This window comes from Oncorhynchus mykiss, chromosome 5 (assembly GCF_057628025.1).
Source record: "Oncorhynchus mykiss isolate SJ-2025 chromosome 5, ASM5762802v1, whole genome shotgun sequence".
NCBI lineage: Eukaryota > Metazoa > Chordata > Actinopteri > Salmoniformes > Salmonidae > Oncorhynchus > Oncorhynchus mykiss.
The window spans coordinates 71,154,231-71,172,237 of record NC_143026.1 but is presented as its reverse complement, the minus strand read 5'-3'; the positions used below and the strand labels follow the sequence as shown (position 1 = coordinate 71,172,237).

Here is an 18,007-nt window from a genome sequence, read left to right as displayed (position 1 = left end):
GTTTAAAAAAACAACAAATTAAGCAACATCTCATGGCACAATGCCTCTTCCCTCATGTGACCTACTTGTTGTGTGTATGTACTGACATGTAAACTCAGCAGAAAAAGAAACGTCCCTTTTTCAGGACCCTGTCTTTCAACGATAATTCGTAAAAATCCAAATACCTTCACAGATCTTCATTGTAAAGGATTTAAACACTGTTTCTCATGCTTGTTCAATGAACCATAAACAATTAATGAACATGCACCTGTGGAACGGTCGTTAAGACACTAACAGTTTACAGACGGTAGGCAATTAAGGTCACAGTTATGAAAACGTAGGACACTAAAGATGCCTTGCTACTGACTCTGAAAGACACCAAAATAAAGATGCCCAGGGTCCCTGCAATGTGAGGATTGAGAGACGCTTAAGATGGCGCTACAGAGAGACAAGACGGATAGCTGATCGTCCTTGCAGTGGCAGACCACGTGCAACAACACCTGCACAGGATCGGTACATCCAAACATCACACCTGCGGGACAGGTACAGAATGGCAACAACAACTGCCCGAGTTACACCAGGAACACACAATCCCTCCATCAGTGCTCAGACTGTCCGCATTAGGCTGAGAGAGGCTGGACTGATGAGTTGCGGTTTTGTCTCACCAGGGATGATGGTAGGATTCACGTTTATCGTCTAAGGAATGAGCGTTACACCGAGGCCTGTACTCTGGAGCAGGATCGATTTGTAGGTGGAGGGTCCGTCATGGTCTGGGGCGGTGTGTTATAGCATCATCAGACTGAGCTTGTGCGTTACAGGGAAGACATCCTCCTCCCTCATGAGGTACCCTCATCCTGACATGACCCTCTAGTATGACAATGCCACCAGCCATACTGCTCGTTCTGTGCGTGATTTCCTGCAAGACTGGAATGTCAGTGATCTGACATGGCCAGTGAAGAGCCCGGATCTCAATCCCATTGAGCACGTCTGGGACCTGTTGGATCGGAGGATGAGGGCTAGGGGCCATTCCCCCCAGAAATGTCAGAGAACTTGCAGGTGCCTTGGTGGAAGAGTGGGGAAACATCTCACCGAAAGAACTGGCAAATCTGGTGCTGTCCATGAGGAGGAGATGCACTGCAGTATTTATTGCAGCTGGTGTCCACACCAGATTCTGACTGTTACTTTTGATTTTGATCCCCCCTTTGTTCAGGGACACATTATTCAATTTCTGTTAGTTACACGTCTGTGGAACTTGTTCAGTTTATGTCTCATTTGTTTAATCTTGTTATGTTCATACAAATATTTCACATGTTAAGTTTGCTGAAAATAAACGCAGTTGACAGTGAGAGGACGTTTCTTTTTTTGCTGAGATTATGTGTAACTGAAAGACAAACACATGTTAATGCTTTTAAATGTATGTACATTGTAGTCTTTTGTCTGTATTGTATTTTTCGTGTCAGACCCCAGTTAAACTAGCTGTCGCCATAGGCGCCGGATAATGGGGATCCTAATAAATACAATTATTTCTGTCTGGATCTTAGGTCGACGCGACCGTCCACATCGACGGGACCGAGATGGACAAGGTGAAAAGCTTCAAGATCCTCAGCATACACACCAATGACAATCTGAAATGGTCCATGCACACAGACAGTGTGGTGAAGAAGGCGCAACGGCGCCTCTTCAACCTCAGGAGGCTGAAGAAATTTGGCTTTGGCCCCTAACACACGCACAAACGTTTACTAATGCACCATTGAGAGCATCCTGTCGGGCTGTATCACCGCCTGGAATGGCAACCGCAGGTTTCTCCAGAGGATGGTGCGGTTTGCCCAACGCATCACCGGGGGCACACTGCCTGCCTTCCAGGACACCAACAGCACCCGATGTCATAGGAAGGCCAAAAAGATCATCAAGGACATCTGTTCACCCTGCTATGATCCAGAAGGCGAGGTCAGTACAGGTGCATCAAAGCTGGGACCGAGAGACTGAAAATCAGCTTCAGACAAGGCCATCAGACTGTTAATTAGCCATCACTAGCCGGCTTCCAACCAGTACCCTGCCCTTAACTTAGTCACTGTCACTAGCCGGCTACGACCTGGTCACTCAACCCTGCACCTTAGAGGCTGCTGCTCTATGTACATAGACATGGAATCACTGGTCACTTTAATAACGGAACACGGGTCACTTTAATAATGTGTACATACTGTTTTACTAATTTCATATGTATATACTGTATTCTAGTCAATGCCACGTTGATATTGCTCATCCTAATATTTATATATTTTACTTTTTTACTTTTAGATTTGTGTGTATTTTTGTGAATTGTTAGACACTACTGCACTGTTGGAGCTAGAAACACAATCATGTCGATACACCCACAATAACATCTGCTAAATATCTGTATGCGACCAATAAAATGTGATTTGATTTGTCAGACTCCGAACCTTTGTTCCTAGTCTTAGTTCTACCCGAGTCTTTTAGGGGGGGTGTACCAGAGACGGACCATTTGTGCAAACAAGTCCAACTAGTACGGATAAACGATTCTTAGCGATAAAGGATAAAATAAATAGAAACCCGATACATATTAACGTTATATATGCGTAGGCTGTAGAAACTACTGAGAACGGTATTATAAAATTGTCATTGATTTCTTCAGCCGTCTTTATTTTCGACAATGGCATCACTCTCTCCATCGTCTTCACCTGATTCTGCCACAGGCTCAGGTACCGACCCAACTCGGCCTGATACAGGAGAGCCTCTCCGCGGAGGATCAGACTCCGACTCAGATCTAGGATTAGGGAAATTCTACTGCGGTGTAGATGACCCGGGTCATCGACTGGAAGGGGAGGAATTTGAACACGAATTTGAGGCAGCGGCAGACCGTCTCCGAGATCTAGTTCAGACGGCTAGTAGGGAACAATTGTTGTACCTGTATGCTAGGTATAAACAGGTGACTATCAGATAGCAGCACATCCCAAACAATGGTTCAATTTGTTATTTAAATAGATGCTAGCTAGATAGCATCTATCAGGTGACATGGTATGCATATTCAGGCTACATTCATGTCTAATTTTCTAGCTATTTGTGCCACCAAATCATGCTCTTGCGTACACAATACCATTGTTACACTGTTTTGTTGACTTGTGGTGGTGGGGGTAAACCACAGTTAAGTACACAAATCACAAACAGGTGTATAATCAATTTTCACCTATTGCCATTGAATGGTTAGTGAGAATTCTGCCGAGTGCTGTCAAACAGATTATTCGGCTATGCTGCTATTCAATCCCTTCCCGAAACATCACCGCTTTCATATGTTCACAGGTAAAGGTTGGAAAGTGCAATACAGCAAAGCCTGGGTTTTTCGATTTTGAAGGTCAAAGAAAATGGTATGTTTGTCATTGGTTAATCAGGGTGCTGGTGTGATGTGTTTATTCAATTCCTGGCAGGAATTTGTATGGGTGAATCTAGCACTTGATCATGAGTATCAGTTCAATTACATTACACATACGTCTGGGAATGTGATGAAAGAAATAAAAGCTGAAAAATCATTGTCTCTGCTATTATTTGTGTATATACAGTTGGAGTCGGAAGTTTACATACACCTTAGCCAAATATATTTAAACTCAGTTAAACAATTCCTGACATTTAATCCTAGTAAAAAATGCCCTGTCTTAGGTCAGTTAGGATCACCACTTTATTTTAAGAATGTGAAATGTCAGAATAATAGTAGAGAATAATTTATTTAAGCTTTTATTTCTTTCATCACATTCCCAGTGGGTCAGAAGTTTACATACACTTAATTCATATTTGGTAGCATTGTCTTTAAATTGTTTAACTTGGGTCAAACGTTTCTGGTCGCCTTCCACAAGCTTCCCACAACAATTTGGGTGACTTTTGGCCCATTCCTCCTGACAGAGCTGGTGTAACTGAGTCAGGCTTGTAGGCCTCCTTGCTCACACACGCCTTTTCAGTTCTGCCCACAAGTTTTCTATAGGACTGAGTTCAGGGCTTTGTGATGGCCACTCCTTTGACTGTTGTCCTTAAGCCATTTTGCCACAACTTCAGAAGTATGCTTGGGGTCATTGTCCATTTGGAAGACCCATTTGTGACCAAGCTTCAACTTCCTGACTGATGTCTTGATGTTGCTTCAATATATCCACATAATGTTACTTCCTCATGATGCCATCTATTTTGTGAAGTGCACTACTCACTCCTGCAGCAAAGCACCCCCACAACATGATGCTGCCACCACCGTGCTTCACGGTTGGGACGATGTTCTTCCGCTTGCAAGCCTCCCCCTTTTTCCTGCAAACATAACAATGGTCATTATGGCCAAACATTTCTATTATTGTTTCATCAGACCAGAGGATATTTCTCCAAAAAGTACAATCTTTGTCCCCATGTGCAGTTGCAAACCGTAGTCTGGCTTTTTTTTAGGGCAGTTTTTGAGCAGTGGCTTCTTCCTTGCTGAGCGGCCTTTCAGATTATGTTGATATAGGACTCGTTTTACTGTGGACATAGATACTTTTATACCGGTTTCTTCAAGGTCCTATGCTGTTATTCTTGGATTGATTTGCACTTTTTGCACCAAAGTATGTTCATCTCTAGGAGACCGAACACGTCTCCTTCCTGAGCGTCATGACAGCTGCGTGGTCCCATGGTGTTTATACTTGCATACTATTGTTTGTACAGATGAACGTGGTACCTTCAGGCGTTTGTAAATTGCTCCCAAGGATGAACCAGACTTGTGGAGGTCTACAATTTTTTTGTCTGAGGTCTTCGCTGATTTATTTTTGATTTTCCCATGATGTCAAGCAAAGAGGCACTGAGTTTGAAGGTAGGCCTTGAAATACATCCACAGGTACACCTCCAATTGACACAAATCATGTCAATTAGCCTATCAGATGCTTCTAATGCCATGACATTTTCTGGAATTTTCCAAGCTGTTTAAAGGCACAGTCAACTTAGTGTATGTAAACTTCTGACCCACTGGAATTGTGATACAGTGAATTATAAGTGAAATTACCTGTTTTTAAACAATTGTTGGAAAAATTACTTGTCATGCACAAAGTAGATGTCCTAACCGACTTTCCAAAACTATAGTTTTGTGAACAAGAAATTTGTGGAGTGATTGAAAAAAATAGTTTTAATGACTCCAACCTAAGTGTATGTAAACTTCCGACTTCAAATGTGTGTGTGTGTATATATATATATATATATATATATATATACATACATACATATATATATATATATATACATACATACATATATATATGTGTGTGTGTGTGTCTGAGTGACCCTGGCTAGCTATATATATATATATATATATATACACACACACACAGTGGGGCAAAAAAAGTATTTAGTCAGCCACCAATTGTGCAAGTTCTTCCACTTAAAAAGATGAGGCCTGTAATTTTCATCATAGGTACACTTCAACTATGACAGACAAAATTAGAAAAAAATCCAGAAAATCACATTGTAGGATTTTTTATGAATTTATTTGCAAATTATGGTGGAAAATAAGTATTTGGTCACCTACAAACAAGCAAGATCTCTGGCTCTCACAGACCTGTAACTTCTTCTTTAAGAGGCTCCTCTGTCCTCCACAATTATTAGGAAATGGAAGACAAACAAGACCACTGATAATCTCCCTCGATCTGGGGCTCCACGCAAGATCTCACCCCGTGGGGTCAAAATGATCACAAGAACGGTGAGCAAAAATCCCAGAACCACACGGGGGGACCTAGTGAATGACCTGCAGAGAGCTGGGACCAAAGTATCAAAGCCTACCATCAGTAACACACTATGCCGCCAGGGACTCAAACCCTGCAGTGCCAGACATGTTCCCCTGCTTAAGCCAGTACATGTCCAGGCCCGTCTGAAGTTTGCTAGAGAGCATTTGGATGATCCAGAAGAAGATTGGGAGAATATCATATGACCAGATGAAACCATAATATAACTTTTTGGTAAAAACTCAACTCGTCGCGTTTGGAGGACAAAGAATGTTGAGTTGCATCCAAAGAACACCATACCTACTGTGAAGCATGGGGGTGGAAACATCATGCTTTGGGGCTGTTTTTCTGCAAAAGGACCAGGACGACTGATCCGTGTAAAGGAAAGAATGAATGGGGCCATGTATCGTGAGATTTTGAGTGAAAAGGGCATTGAAGATGAAACGTGGCTGGGTCTTTCAGCATGACAATGATCCCAAACACACTGCCCGGTCAACGAAGGAGTGGCTTCGTAAGAAGCATTAAGGTCCTGGAGTGGCCTAGCCAGTCTCCAGATCTCAACCCCATAGAAAATCTTTGGAGGGAGTTGAAAGTCTGTGTTGCCCAGCAACAGCCCCAAAACATCACTGCTCTAGAGGAGATCTGCATGGAGGAATGGGCCAAAATACCAGAAACGGTGTGTGAAGACTTACAGAAACGTTTGACCTCTGTCATTGCCAACAAAGGGTATATAACAAAGTAGAGATAAACTTTTGTTATTGACCAAATACTTATTTTCCACCATAATTTTCAAATAAATTCATTAAAAATCCTACAATGTGATTTTCTGGATCTTTTTTTTTCTTATTTTGTATGTCATAGTTGAAGTGTACCTATAATGAACATTACAGGCCTCATCTTTTTAAGTGGGAGAAATTGCACAATTGGTGGCTGACTAAATACTTTTTTGCCCCACTGTATGTCTGAGTGTGACCCTGGCTAGCTATATATATAGCCAGGGTCACACTCCACTCAGACATAATTTATATACAAAGTGTTTGTGTTTAGTGAGTCTGCCAGATCAGAGGCAGATGACCAGGGATGATCACATGATAAGTGTGCGAATTTGACAATTTTCCTGTCCTGCTAAGCATTCAAAAGTAACGAGTACTTTTGGGTGTCAGGGAAAATGTATGGAGTAAAAAGTACATCATTTTCTTTAGGAATGTAGTGAAGTAAAAGTGAAGTACAGATACCCCCAAAAACTATTTTTACTTAATTACTTTACACCACTGGACTTTACACCACAACCGGTTATATAGTGTGCAGTAAGTGTGTTTTTTGCATTTGTTAAATTATTTTGATGTGATAGGAAAGTAAAGGAATTTATGTTTCTAGAACCGTACCGCAAATGAGAATCGATTCGCGTCTAGATAGACTATTAGGGAGTGTTAGCTTTCAGAGCCTTTTTGCCCTTAAAACTGAACATGTAAAGTCCTTGAACTAAGGAGCAATGTTAGGCTCCTTTTGTCCAATATTGGGCTTGGGTGAATCTAGCTCTCAAAAATCCTTCTTCATAGGGTTTTCAACAGTTAGCTTCGCCCATGGTTGGCTGTGTGTAAACTACAATTTGTAGTGTTTTAATTAGAAATGTCGATAATCATCCCTTGTCAAATGGTTTTTGAAACATATGCCCCTCATCTTTCATATCAGCGAGAAATAATCTTTAAAATAAAAAAGATACTTACTGTAGCAGTTTTGTACAAATCCATAAGCTGTGTGTGAGGAGGAACTGGGTAGGAACTACACTTCATCCCCTGTTACGCTTACACACAATGTTCTGAGCATGCTAGATAACTAATGAGCACAGATGTCTACCATCTGTCTCGCGTAAACAAGCGCTGTAACATGGTGATGTTGCTGTGTGGGAACACTAATCCTGTAACGGTGTATATTCATTTAAGCTCTTCGTTTTTTAAAATTCTCGCTGATATGAAATATACTTTCATTTATGTTTCCAAAACCGTACCCAAAGCGATGAGTTTTAACGTTCAGAACGAGCGTCGGGGATGTTAACAGAACTCGCCGATTCACATTTAAATGGAATATTTGGGGTATTTCTCGCTCATATGAAAGACACATTCCTTATGTTTCCAAAACCGTACCGGTTTCTACATTCAATTTTTTTGTTACAAATTGAAACTAATTTACTGCATGGTCTTGTTCTCTTTAATGCTTTTGGGAGGAACAGAAGCAATCTGCTGAGTGTTGTGGTTATGTTTTGCTACAGGACAGCATGGAAGCAGCTTGAGGACATGAGTGCAGAACAGGCCATGCAGGAGTACGTTTCGTGTGTAACTTCACAAGACCCAGACAGCAGTCAGAAGGTAAAACGCCCTCACAAATCTAATAATACATTACACTTCATCTGGTACATTTACATAATACCATTTCCAACTGCAGGAAACACAGAGATATGTGAACTGAAACAAATGTCTTCCTCACATTTGAACCATTTTTATTTGTAGGTTAAGTGTGCAAATAATAGTATGTGTCCCTTCTGATAAGAATCCTGTCTCTATTGCTTCAGTAGGCTTGACTTGACCAAATAAAGATAATGAACATTGACAGCTTCATCTGCACCTTAGAATGCAGTATGGCACATTGACCAGCAGGGGGCACTGCCCGACTGCAATTTGACAGAAAGACCAAGCATTTGTCAAATAAAATCTAATTGTATTTGTTACATGCTTTGTAAACAACAGGTGTTGACTGTGTTTTACGAAGCATGTGACGAATACAATTTTAATTTATTTGACAAATGCTTGGTCTTTCTGCCAAGTTGCAGTCAGTCAGTGCCCCCTGCTAGTCAACATTTGTGTAACATCACCTGATACTGTCTCTTTAATGTTTACAGATTAGAATGAAACCAACTCCAGGAAATAATTTTGTGATTTTCTCTTTGTTTTCATCTTCTATGTAGGCAAAATATAATTATTGTGAGTTTTACATTATTTGTGAGAGGGTTTTTTGATCTAGCCTAAATACAAGATGTTTTCTGTGCTCACAGATTGCGTATGTGGTGTACCTGCCTGCATCTGGGGTAGGGTTGTTATGCAGACATGAGCCTGCTCTCTCGGAGAGTATGGCACTGGAATCATTCTCACTAAATGATACACCATTACAATAACAACCCTGCCAACTGGGACCAAGCAGACTGACAGTAGCTAGATTTACATCCAATTGGCGACAGATTCAGAAATGTGCATAAAGAAAATATGCACATTTTCTCACCAGTGGTGTGTTTCCACCAAATGGACTTGTTGTGGATAAATATCACTGTGATGACGTAGTGCAAACAAAATGTTATTTTTCATGTACCGAATAAAAATCACAAGTTCAATGTGTTTCTATGGCATTTTCAACTTAACCGATAGTTTTGTCACAAAAACTGTTGCATTAATCAGCATGTGCCTACTCTTGTCTTGGCACCCACGCTCTAGCCAACAGCTCTCAGATACAGTAGGCTAGTCTACATGATGAGATTATTATGGATAAGAGCGACAATATTTTTGTCAAACAGCAGCCATGCATCGATCATCATGTCACCAGAATAACACCCTCAATATTTACTGGAAAGGAGCATCAAGATCACTGTGCAATTTCCCCAAACTGAAGTTAATCACAATTTGTTTAATCTGTAGCCTTCTGTAGCCTAATAAACAACATGGTTTCCTGATTCGTAGTGTGAGGACCACGTGTCATGACACACGTCACGTCGCGTGACTCCAAGTTATGATGGTTATTACAGTGCCTTCAGAAAGTGTTCATACCCCTTGATTTATTCCACATTTTGTTGTTACAGCCTGAATTCAACATTTATTAAATATATTTTTTAATACACAATACCCCATAATGAAAAAGTTGAAACATGTTTTTAGAAATTTGTGCAAACGTACACTACCGTTCAAAAGTTTGGGGTCACTTAGAAATGTCAGTGTTTTTTAAAGAAAAGCACATTTTTTCTCCATTTTTAAAATAACATCAAATTTAATTACAAAGTTCCTATGTCCAGTGTCTGTGTTATTTTGCCATCTTAATATTTTCTTTTTATTTGGCAGTCTGCGATATGGCTTTTTCTTTTCACATTCTTTGCTGGCAAAGCCAGCATCCCCGAGTCGCCTCTTCACTGATGACCATTGAGACTGGTGTTTTGAGGGAATATTTAATGAAGCTGCCAGTTGAGGACTTGTGAGCCGTCTGTTTCTCAAACTAGACACTCTAATGTACTTGTTCTCTTGCTCAGTTGTGCACCAGGGCCTCCCACTCTTCTTTCTATTCTGGTTAGGGCCAGTTTGCGCTGTTCTGTGGAAGGGAGTAGTACACAGCATTATAGGCAATTTCTCACATGGAATAGCCTTCAATTCTCAGAACAAGAATAGACTGACGAGTTTCAGAAGCAAGTTCTTTGTTTCTGCCCATTTTGAACCTGTAATCGAACCCACAAATGCTGATACTCAACTAGTCTAAAGAAGGCCAGTTTTATTGCTACTTTAATCAGCACAACAGTTTTCAGCTGTGCTAACATAATTGCAAAAGGTTTTTCTAATGATCAATTAGCCTTTTAAATTGATAAACTTGGATTAGCTAACACAACGTGCCATTGGAACACAGGAGTGATGGTTGCTGATAATGGGCCTCTATACGCCTATGTAGATATTCAATTAAAAATCAGCCGTTTCCAGCTACAATAGTCATTTACATTAACAGTGTCTACACTGTATTTCTGATCAATTTGATGTTACTTTAATGGACAAAAAAAAATATTTTCTTTTAAAAACAAGGACTTTTCTAAGTGCCCCCAAACTTTTGAACGGTAGTGTATAGAAAATGAAATACAGAAGTATCTCATGTATACAAGTATTCACACTCCTGAGTCCATACTTTGTAGAAGCACCTTTGACGACATACAGCTTTGGATTTGGGGATTTTCTCCCATTCTTCCTTGCAGATTTTCTCAAGCTTTGGTAAGTTAGATGGGGAGCGGCGGAGAACAGCAATCCTCAAGTCTTTCCACAGATATTAAAGTCTGGGCTTTGGCTGGGCCGCTCACCATGCTTCACGGTAGGGATGGTGTTAGACGGGTGATGAGCTGTGCCTGGTTTTCTCCAGACATAGCACTTTTCATTCAGGCCAAAGAGTACCATTTTTGTCTCATCAAACCACAGCATCTTTTGCCTTATGATCTCAGTCTTTCATGTGCTTTTTTGCAAACTCCAGGCGTGCTGTCATTTTCTCAGGTGTGGCTTCCGTTTGGCAACTCTCCCATTCAGCCCAGACTGGTGAAGTGCTGTAGAGACTGTTGTCCTTCTGGCAGGTTCTCCCATCTGTAGTTCTGTCATTGGGTTCTTGGTCACCTCCCTGACCAAGGTCCTTTTCGCCCGGTTGCTCAGTTTGGTCAGACAGACGGAGCCTGAGTAGTTCCATGTTTTTTCAATTTCCCAGTGTTGGAGACCACTGTGCACACTAGAAATATCCTTCCCCAGATATATGCCTCATCACAATTCTCTCAGAGATCTACGAACAGTTACATGGACTTCATGTTATAGTTTCTGCTCTGAGCTGGGCACCAGGACTGTTGTATGAAGCTGATGTGGGTTTTGCTCATGCAGGGTGGTGTGGTGGATGCTGTAACACAAAAAAAATGCGGAATAAGTCATAATAAGTATGAATACTTTCTAAAGGCACTGTAATCAATATTTGCGCATAAAGGCTTTTCCAAAGCCATTTCTCGCGTAATACAGTTTGCTGACACAAAAAGACACAAAAAGATCCGACCATGTCGAACGAACAAATTGTCATTATTTATAAAATTGTACCAAAACCTCCTGTTTCCATTAAAGCTGTCATGATTTTTTTTAGACTTTACTGCATTAAAACTGTGGATGGTAACGTGATTAAAGACTTTGGGAATGGGAAGGAGGGGCTGAAAAAAGGTTGAATGAAACAACACGTTTGTGTTTCAATAGACCAGTCCCTCCTTTTGAATTATTTCATTTCCAGCATGGGTAGGGTTGGGTTTGATACAACAGATGCAGAATAGTTTTTATATCGTTTGTTCTGACCTCTATTTATCAAGGCTGAGGAAAGTACCAACATGAGAGAAACACAAATGCACTTTTCTTCCCCAATCAAAATTCAGCACAAAGCAGATATGTCCCCTTCTCTGTCCTCAAAGGAGAGATTTAGAGTGATGTTTAGTGGTACGACATAAAAGCCTGTCACCTGTCCTGTTGTAGCTAGTGCCTTCCACCCGCCTCTCTCCTTCTCCGTCCGTCCTGCTACAATCTGAGTGTCAGCAGGCATCAGTGGCCTGCAAGCCAGCCTGACACGTCCCTTTCTGTGGCGCTGCCATCGAGACCAATACGTGCTGACAAGGCCCCCAGCGTGGCACAATGCCAGGGGAAGGCAAATGCACAAATGCCCCTCTGAAAAGGATGTGATTGTATTAGTGTTAACAAAGTGCAGGGACTCTATTCTTACCAGGGTCCAGACAAACAGATTTAGGAGAGGCTGGATGGGGATGAAGGCAGCAGAAACAATAGTCCGTTTTGGACCTCCTAGTTTTTTTGTTATTGTTGGATGCACTAGCTTTTACATTATAAAAGGAAGTGCATCAACTAATATTCTGAATTAGAAGTGAATACCACTCCTAAAAGGTCATGATCCCCTCAGAAATGACATCTGATTTGTTAGTTGTCTTGTGTGAGTCACTGTGGAAGAGAATATAGAACATAGGCCATACTAGAGCTGTTGTATCTGTGCAGGCTATGATGGTTTACCATTACAGCATGTATTATCAGGTCAGATGTTTTTCAGAAAATAGGGAAAGGTAAAATAGCTCAAATTATTTTGAGCAGTTAAAATATACTACAGTACTCAAAGCTGACCTTTTAGATAGAACTATTACCCATGTTTTGGAGTCATGTCTAAACAATGTGAGCGCATCGTGACTACGTGAACCTATTTCTGTCTGTGAATAGGGAAATTCATTCTCCCAGTGGCTCTTTTGTTTTCCATTGTATGGCACAGTGTGCTTGTTTTAGGTGGGGACAAGAGTGCACTGTTATACTGGATAACTAGGTAGGGGAATACTGAGCTGTCCTTAGAGCACAATAGTGTAGCATGCACCACTACAGAGTCACTGTTATTACAAAAGATGATGGGGGTATTATGTAAAATGTGTTATTCATAGTGTAAGATATTGGTGCAGTTGTCTGACCCCTTTCAATGAATGTCTGGATCATTTTTAGTTTCTTGTTCCAGGAGAGAAGAGAGCGTAGGACAGGATTTGGACGCCCAGCAGTCAGTTCCCTCTACCAAGAAGAAATGATAAGGTACGTCACACAGACAGCCAACCACACAGACAGCCAACCACACAGACAGACAGCCAGACAGACAGCCAGACAGACAGACAGACAGACAGACAGACAGACAGACAGACAGACTAACAGTATCAGAGACAAACTTCTGCTCTGAGTGTCAGAAGTTCCTCTGCAGACTGTAAACTGTTGTGGGGACATGAGACAGTCCTGATTTATGTCAATTATATTCACTCCCCTTACGGAAACCCTCAGAATCTTGTTCACCCCTAAACACCACATTGTTTCTGGAAAAATTGCTGTTTTACACATTTAAATGAGGGCTGAATCCAGCAGATTTTCCCCTAAATGATCCTCATTAGTATGCATGTGTTGAAGAGAGGTGGCCTGAGAAGCGCCTGCCTTTAATTAGTTTTTTGTTAGCGTGGTGAAATGAGAGTGTGGTGAGTATAGCACGCTGCCGTGTGGGCTCCCCTGGCGACGCCCCTCTAGATGATAGCCAATGGGGATGTTCCATGGGGACAGGAAGTCATTAACCTTCCCCCTCAGCGAGGTTTTTCTCGGGTGTATCCCGCTCCAAACTGTTCCAAACTCACTGGTTCGCTGAATATCCAATTTTCCCCTCAGTACAGGGAGACCCTCGCCATGTGAACTACTTTGCCTTCTCAGGCAGCTGCTTTTCACTGAGTTAATTGCATCCTCTTTGCTCATTTTCTGCTCCGAGTCGGGTAGCTATGTGTGGAATGTGTATTGACAAATGTAGGATTGATTGGCGATATCCCGAAGATAAGGAAGTCTGGTGCTTGTGATGGAATAGATTTTTGTGAGCTACACTTGTAATCCTCACAGATTGTGGAAAGGCTCTGATCAACATCAGACTTATTGTTAGCTGATTGGAATTCTAGACCACTTGGCTGGAGAGTCCCAGCGAGTGTGAGTTCTCTCATTGCCACCCAAAGCGCTTTGTTGTAGCCTGTGTGTTTTGTGTGTGTGTTGCCCATGGTGTGTGAGTGACCTCCCTATAAGAATGTGTGTGATTAATGGTAGAGCTGTTGAAGTAATCTGTAGTGGTCTGGCTGTGTTGGGAGATGAGTGTTCTCCTGCTGAAGGGCTGGCATGCATGCAGGCTGATTGATGAGGGGGAAATCTGTCAGTATGCCGGGCTGGGCTGTGGAGTAGGATTGTGTTGTATGAGGCTGGTGTGTGTCAGTGAGCTGGGCACCAGGACTGTTGTATGAAGCTGATGTGGGTTTTGCTCATGCAGGGTGGTGTGGTGGATGACGGTATGGTGTTTAGGGGTCGTGACACCAAATCCACGTTTACAGTAATTGATTAGCCACACAGTAGTTACAACATCCACATGATATCACAGTGGCGGTTGCACACAGTGCTGTACAGTTCCGCATGCTTCGGTTCGGCTCTCATAGTCCCATAAAAGACCCTCGCTTGAAAAAACTGAAAAAGCGGCAATAGTAGTAGGCCAGTCAAACACACATCAGGGATGATAACTGGCCCTACCCCCTCCCCCCACCCCACTCTCTCCCCCAGCTGGTAGTCAGCTGTGGTTAACCAGGCACTGGGGATGACAGAGTAGCCTGTGACCTTCCCAGCATGCCGTGCGGTGGGTGGTGCTGATTATGTCGTTTATCAGGGCACCATTAATCGTGTGTGTGCTTTCGGCCGGAGGGGTGGCCAGCAGCCATGAGGCCAAACCCTCGCCGGCCAGCGCAGCCTGACTGATAAGCTCTGCCATTGATTAGTTGCCGTTGGAGACTGATGGTGCCCACGTGGCAGGGACACTGGGTCAGCGCTGCGATCACCGGAGAAGGGGAGGGGCTGAATGTGTGTAACCGCATGTAACCTTATTCACCTGGAATGTTTTATAAATCAACATGTGATACAAAACACGAAGCAGAAACACTGCTGCCCGGTATCCTAATAATTTCTCAGTTCCCCTCCAGTTAGGTAGTTCCCCTCATAACCCATAGTGTTCATCCCTGCCAGCCTGTCCTCCACTGGGACTGGGCCTGGGACTGAGTTGCTTTCTGTCAGACAATGGAAACTCATTGCAATGAATTAGGATCCCTGCATGGATAAGAGGGAAGACGTAAATATCTAAATGAGATTTAGCCCCTTCCCTGTATGCCCCCACTCTACCCTTACCCCACCTGGCGTGGCTTCATACCAGGAGGTGATTAGGTGGGATATAATTTGAGCTAGTGTGGCGTACCTACCGTACAGCAGCTCCCCCAGGGATAACCCACCAGGGATGACTCACCAGGGATGAGCAGGAGGAAATGTTATGTTTACCCCACCCAACCTGTCATAGCGTGTTTGTGTGGGGAGGGGGGGTGGGTGTTTACCTCACCCACACCTGGCCCCTCAAACAGCCAAACACAGGGCTTTTTCCAGCCAAACAAAATGCACAGCTGACGACAGTGTGTTCCACTCCTCTCCTATGGGGCCAAGAAACAGAAAGTTGCCCATTCACCTGACAATACTCAATATATTGGCATATGTATTCATATCCAGATTTGTTAATGACAAGATTTCAATAAGATTATTCAATTACTTAATACATTTGATTCAGATCTAGATTTTTGATTAGCTTTGTGTATGTATGGTGGTGGTGTTATTGATTGTTTTGGCTGAGAAGTAGAATTCCCTGAAGAACAGGTGTCTCTTCCCAGTTCCTTCACTTCAATGCATTGGTACTCTGATGCTTTTTCTTACTCTCCCCTCACAGGGAAGAAGACAGGAACATATTTGACTACTGCAGAGAAAACAACATAGAACACATTACCACGGCTATCAGTTCCAAGAAAGTGGATGTCAACGCAAAAGATGAAGAGGTAAGTGACATCCTGTCCTCTTTTTAAACAAAACATGTTATTCATCCCAAAACCTGCTCATTTGCAGTATGGTACAATATTCCCCCGTAGCTCCATTGTCTTTGGCCTCAAATTGACTATTAGTCCACGGGAACTCCTCAGCAATATCTCAGATCTATGGGAGAAGCCCAGCTCTTTGACCCCAAATCTATTCATCTGCTCTTTATTCATTTATCACAGAGGGCAAATGCCTTAGTCCCTCTTTCATCACAACAATTCTTCAAATGAGGAACCAGTTGGTGCATCAGCAGCCATGGCAGATGGTGTTCTTTGTGGGGCCACTCCAGCATTATTTACCAGTGGACTGCAGGTCCTCAATACAACCAGCAGAGGGCACTAGTGAAGTTCCATCCACCCCCTGAGGTGATTCATCTCAGATAGGCAACCAGCTGAGAGAGTAGAACTGGGACGATAAACCAAATATTGTCGACACCGACCATACCGACAACTTATCGGAGGCATTTTGCTGATATTGTTCATTATGATAAGTAGCCTACACTAGAGAAATGTGAAGTTTTTTAAATTAAATAATTTTGCTATTATGTGTGATTGCTAACGGGGCAATTGATGGCTACAACCATCAAACTAGGTGTAGTAGTTTAAAGGGTATAGTTATTGCATCAATTCAGGCTATTTTTAGAGAGAGAGAGCGAGAGAGAGAGGTCTGATGGAATAGATTAACATATCCTACCGTCTTCTCTCTTTGTTTAGGTACAAGTTGGTGATAAATCTCGCTAGGTAGAAGTATAAACACAGCCAGGTTTTGTACATTTAACCTATGTTCAAGAGTCAACAGTAACAGCCACAGACTGTTCTTTTAAATACAGATTCATATTTTGCTATTTATATAATTCAAGTTTTGCTCTACCAAGAACCTTGTGTTCTCTACTTGCGCTAATTGGAATATGCCATAATTGAATGTCCCACTAGTATCCTCCAAAGTCATATCTAGAGACTGTATAAATGACTCTTGTTTCCACTGTTAACCGAAGTCTTCCAGAATTAGTGACTTAGTAGACTGTTCTGTTATATGTTTTCAGCCGTGGGGGATATTGGCACTTTAATTCAGGGTGATCTGAGCCCGGGGGATGGCCTCTGACCCCTGGGGTGTCTGGTCCTTTGACCCCTGGTGTGGCTGGTCCTCTGACTCCCCTCCAGAGGTCAAAGGCATTAGCTGTAATGTACAGTGCAGGCGTGGGGCGAATGGGGAAATAATCCTAATGATGGGGAGAATAGATCAGGGTGCCCCGCCGTGTCCTCATGGCTCACTGAGGCCATCTCATTACTGTTGGGATGGTGGCATGGGGGCCATGCCGCAGGTATACATCATACACAGGACTGATTCTAGACACTGACTACAGTGACTAATATACCCCGGTACTGGAGAGTATGAATACAGTCTAGCCAGTCTTTACTAATAGAATCTCCCTCATGAATTTGTCTCCTTCACTCTCTGAATAATCATGAGATATGTTGTGTTTTTGCCTATTACTACTGTGTAGTTGTATAGTGTACAAGCAACTGTGTGGGTGAAGCGTCTCCACATCCATACAGGTCTCCACATGCCACTGAGAGAGAGACCACACCGCCACCTCTAACCACCAATCCCATGTACCCCAACAATGGAGGGCTGGATTTCATGTTGTAATACCGCCCAAGGAACTCCTCTTTCCCCTTTCTCTCTTTCTCTCAGGGACCAAATCCCCCCATTCAATTAGAGCCAATTGAGCTGACATGTCCCCTCCCACTAAGACTGAGGAGCAGGCAGCGACTGAGGAGAGTGCCCTTTTAGGCCCATGTAGACATGTCTGTTGTGTGTTACCGTGGGTGCGAGTCAAAGCACCTGTCACGGCTCCTGAAAGTGGCTAATCCCCCACTACACAGGGAGCCTGGCTTAGCACTTTAGAACAGAGAGGTTCAGGCCATCCCTAACCTTCTATTATAAAACGTGCCAGCAGTGCTGATTCCTGGTGGATGATTTCCAGTAGGGTTTTCTTATTTTGTTGTTATCGCAGACAAATAAGAGTGCTATGTTCCTCCT

General features: G+C 42.6%; 1 protein-coding gene across 2 annotated transcripts in view; it reads left to right on the top strand.

The window, feature by feature from the left end:
* Positions 1 to 2,650: 2,650 nt before the first annotated feature.
* Positions 2,651 to 18,007, top strand: part of LOC110524447 (acyl-CoA-binding domain-containing protein 6) — a 66,952-nt gene continuing 51,595 nt past the window's right edge. Inside the window, exons 1-5 of one of the 2 annotated variants that reach the window (XM_090235752.1) lie at positions 2,651 to 2,926; positions 3,298 to 3,362; positions 7,984 to 8,080; positions 13,020 to 13,090; positions 15,822 to 15,927. In XM_090235752.1, coding sequence (XP_090091878.1) covers positions 2,651 to 2,926; positions 3,298 to 3,362; positions 7,984 to 8,080; positions 13,020 to 13,090; positions 15,822 to 15,927 — 615 coding nt within the window. Of the gene's footprint in view, positions 2,927 to 3,297; positions 3,363 to 7,446; positions 7,641 to 7,983; positions 8,081 to 13,019; positions 13,091 to 15,821; positions 15,928 to 18,007 lie in introns of those variants that run through there. The other variant, XM_090235753.1, reaches the window with a different exon arrangement.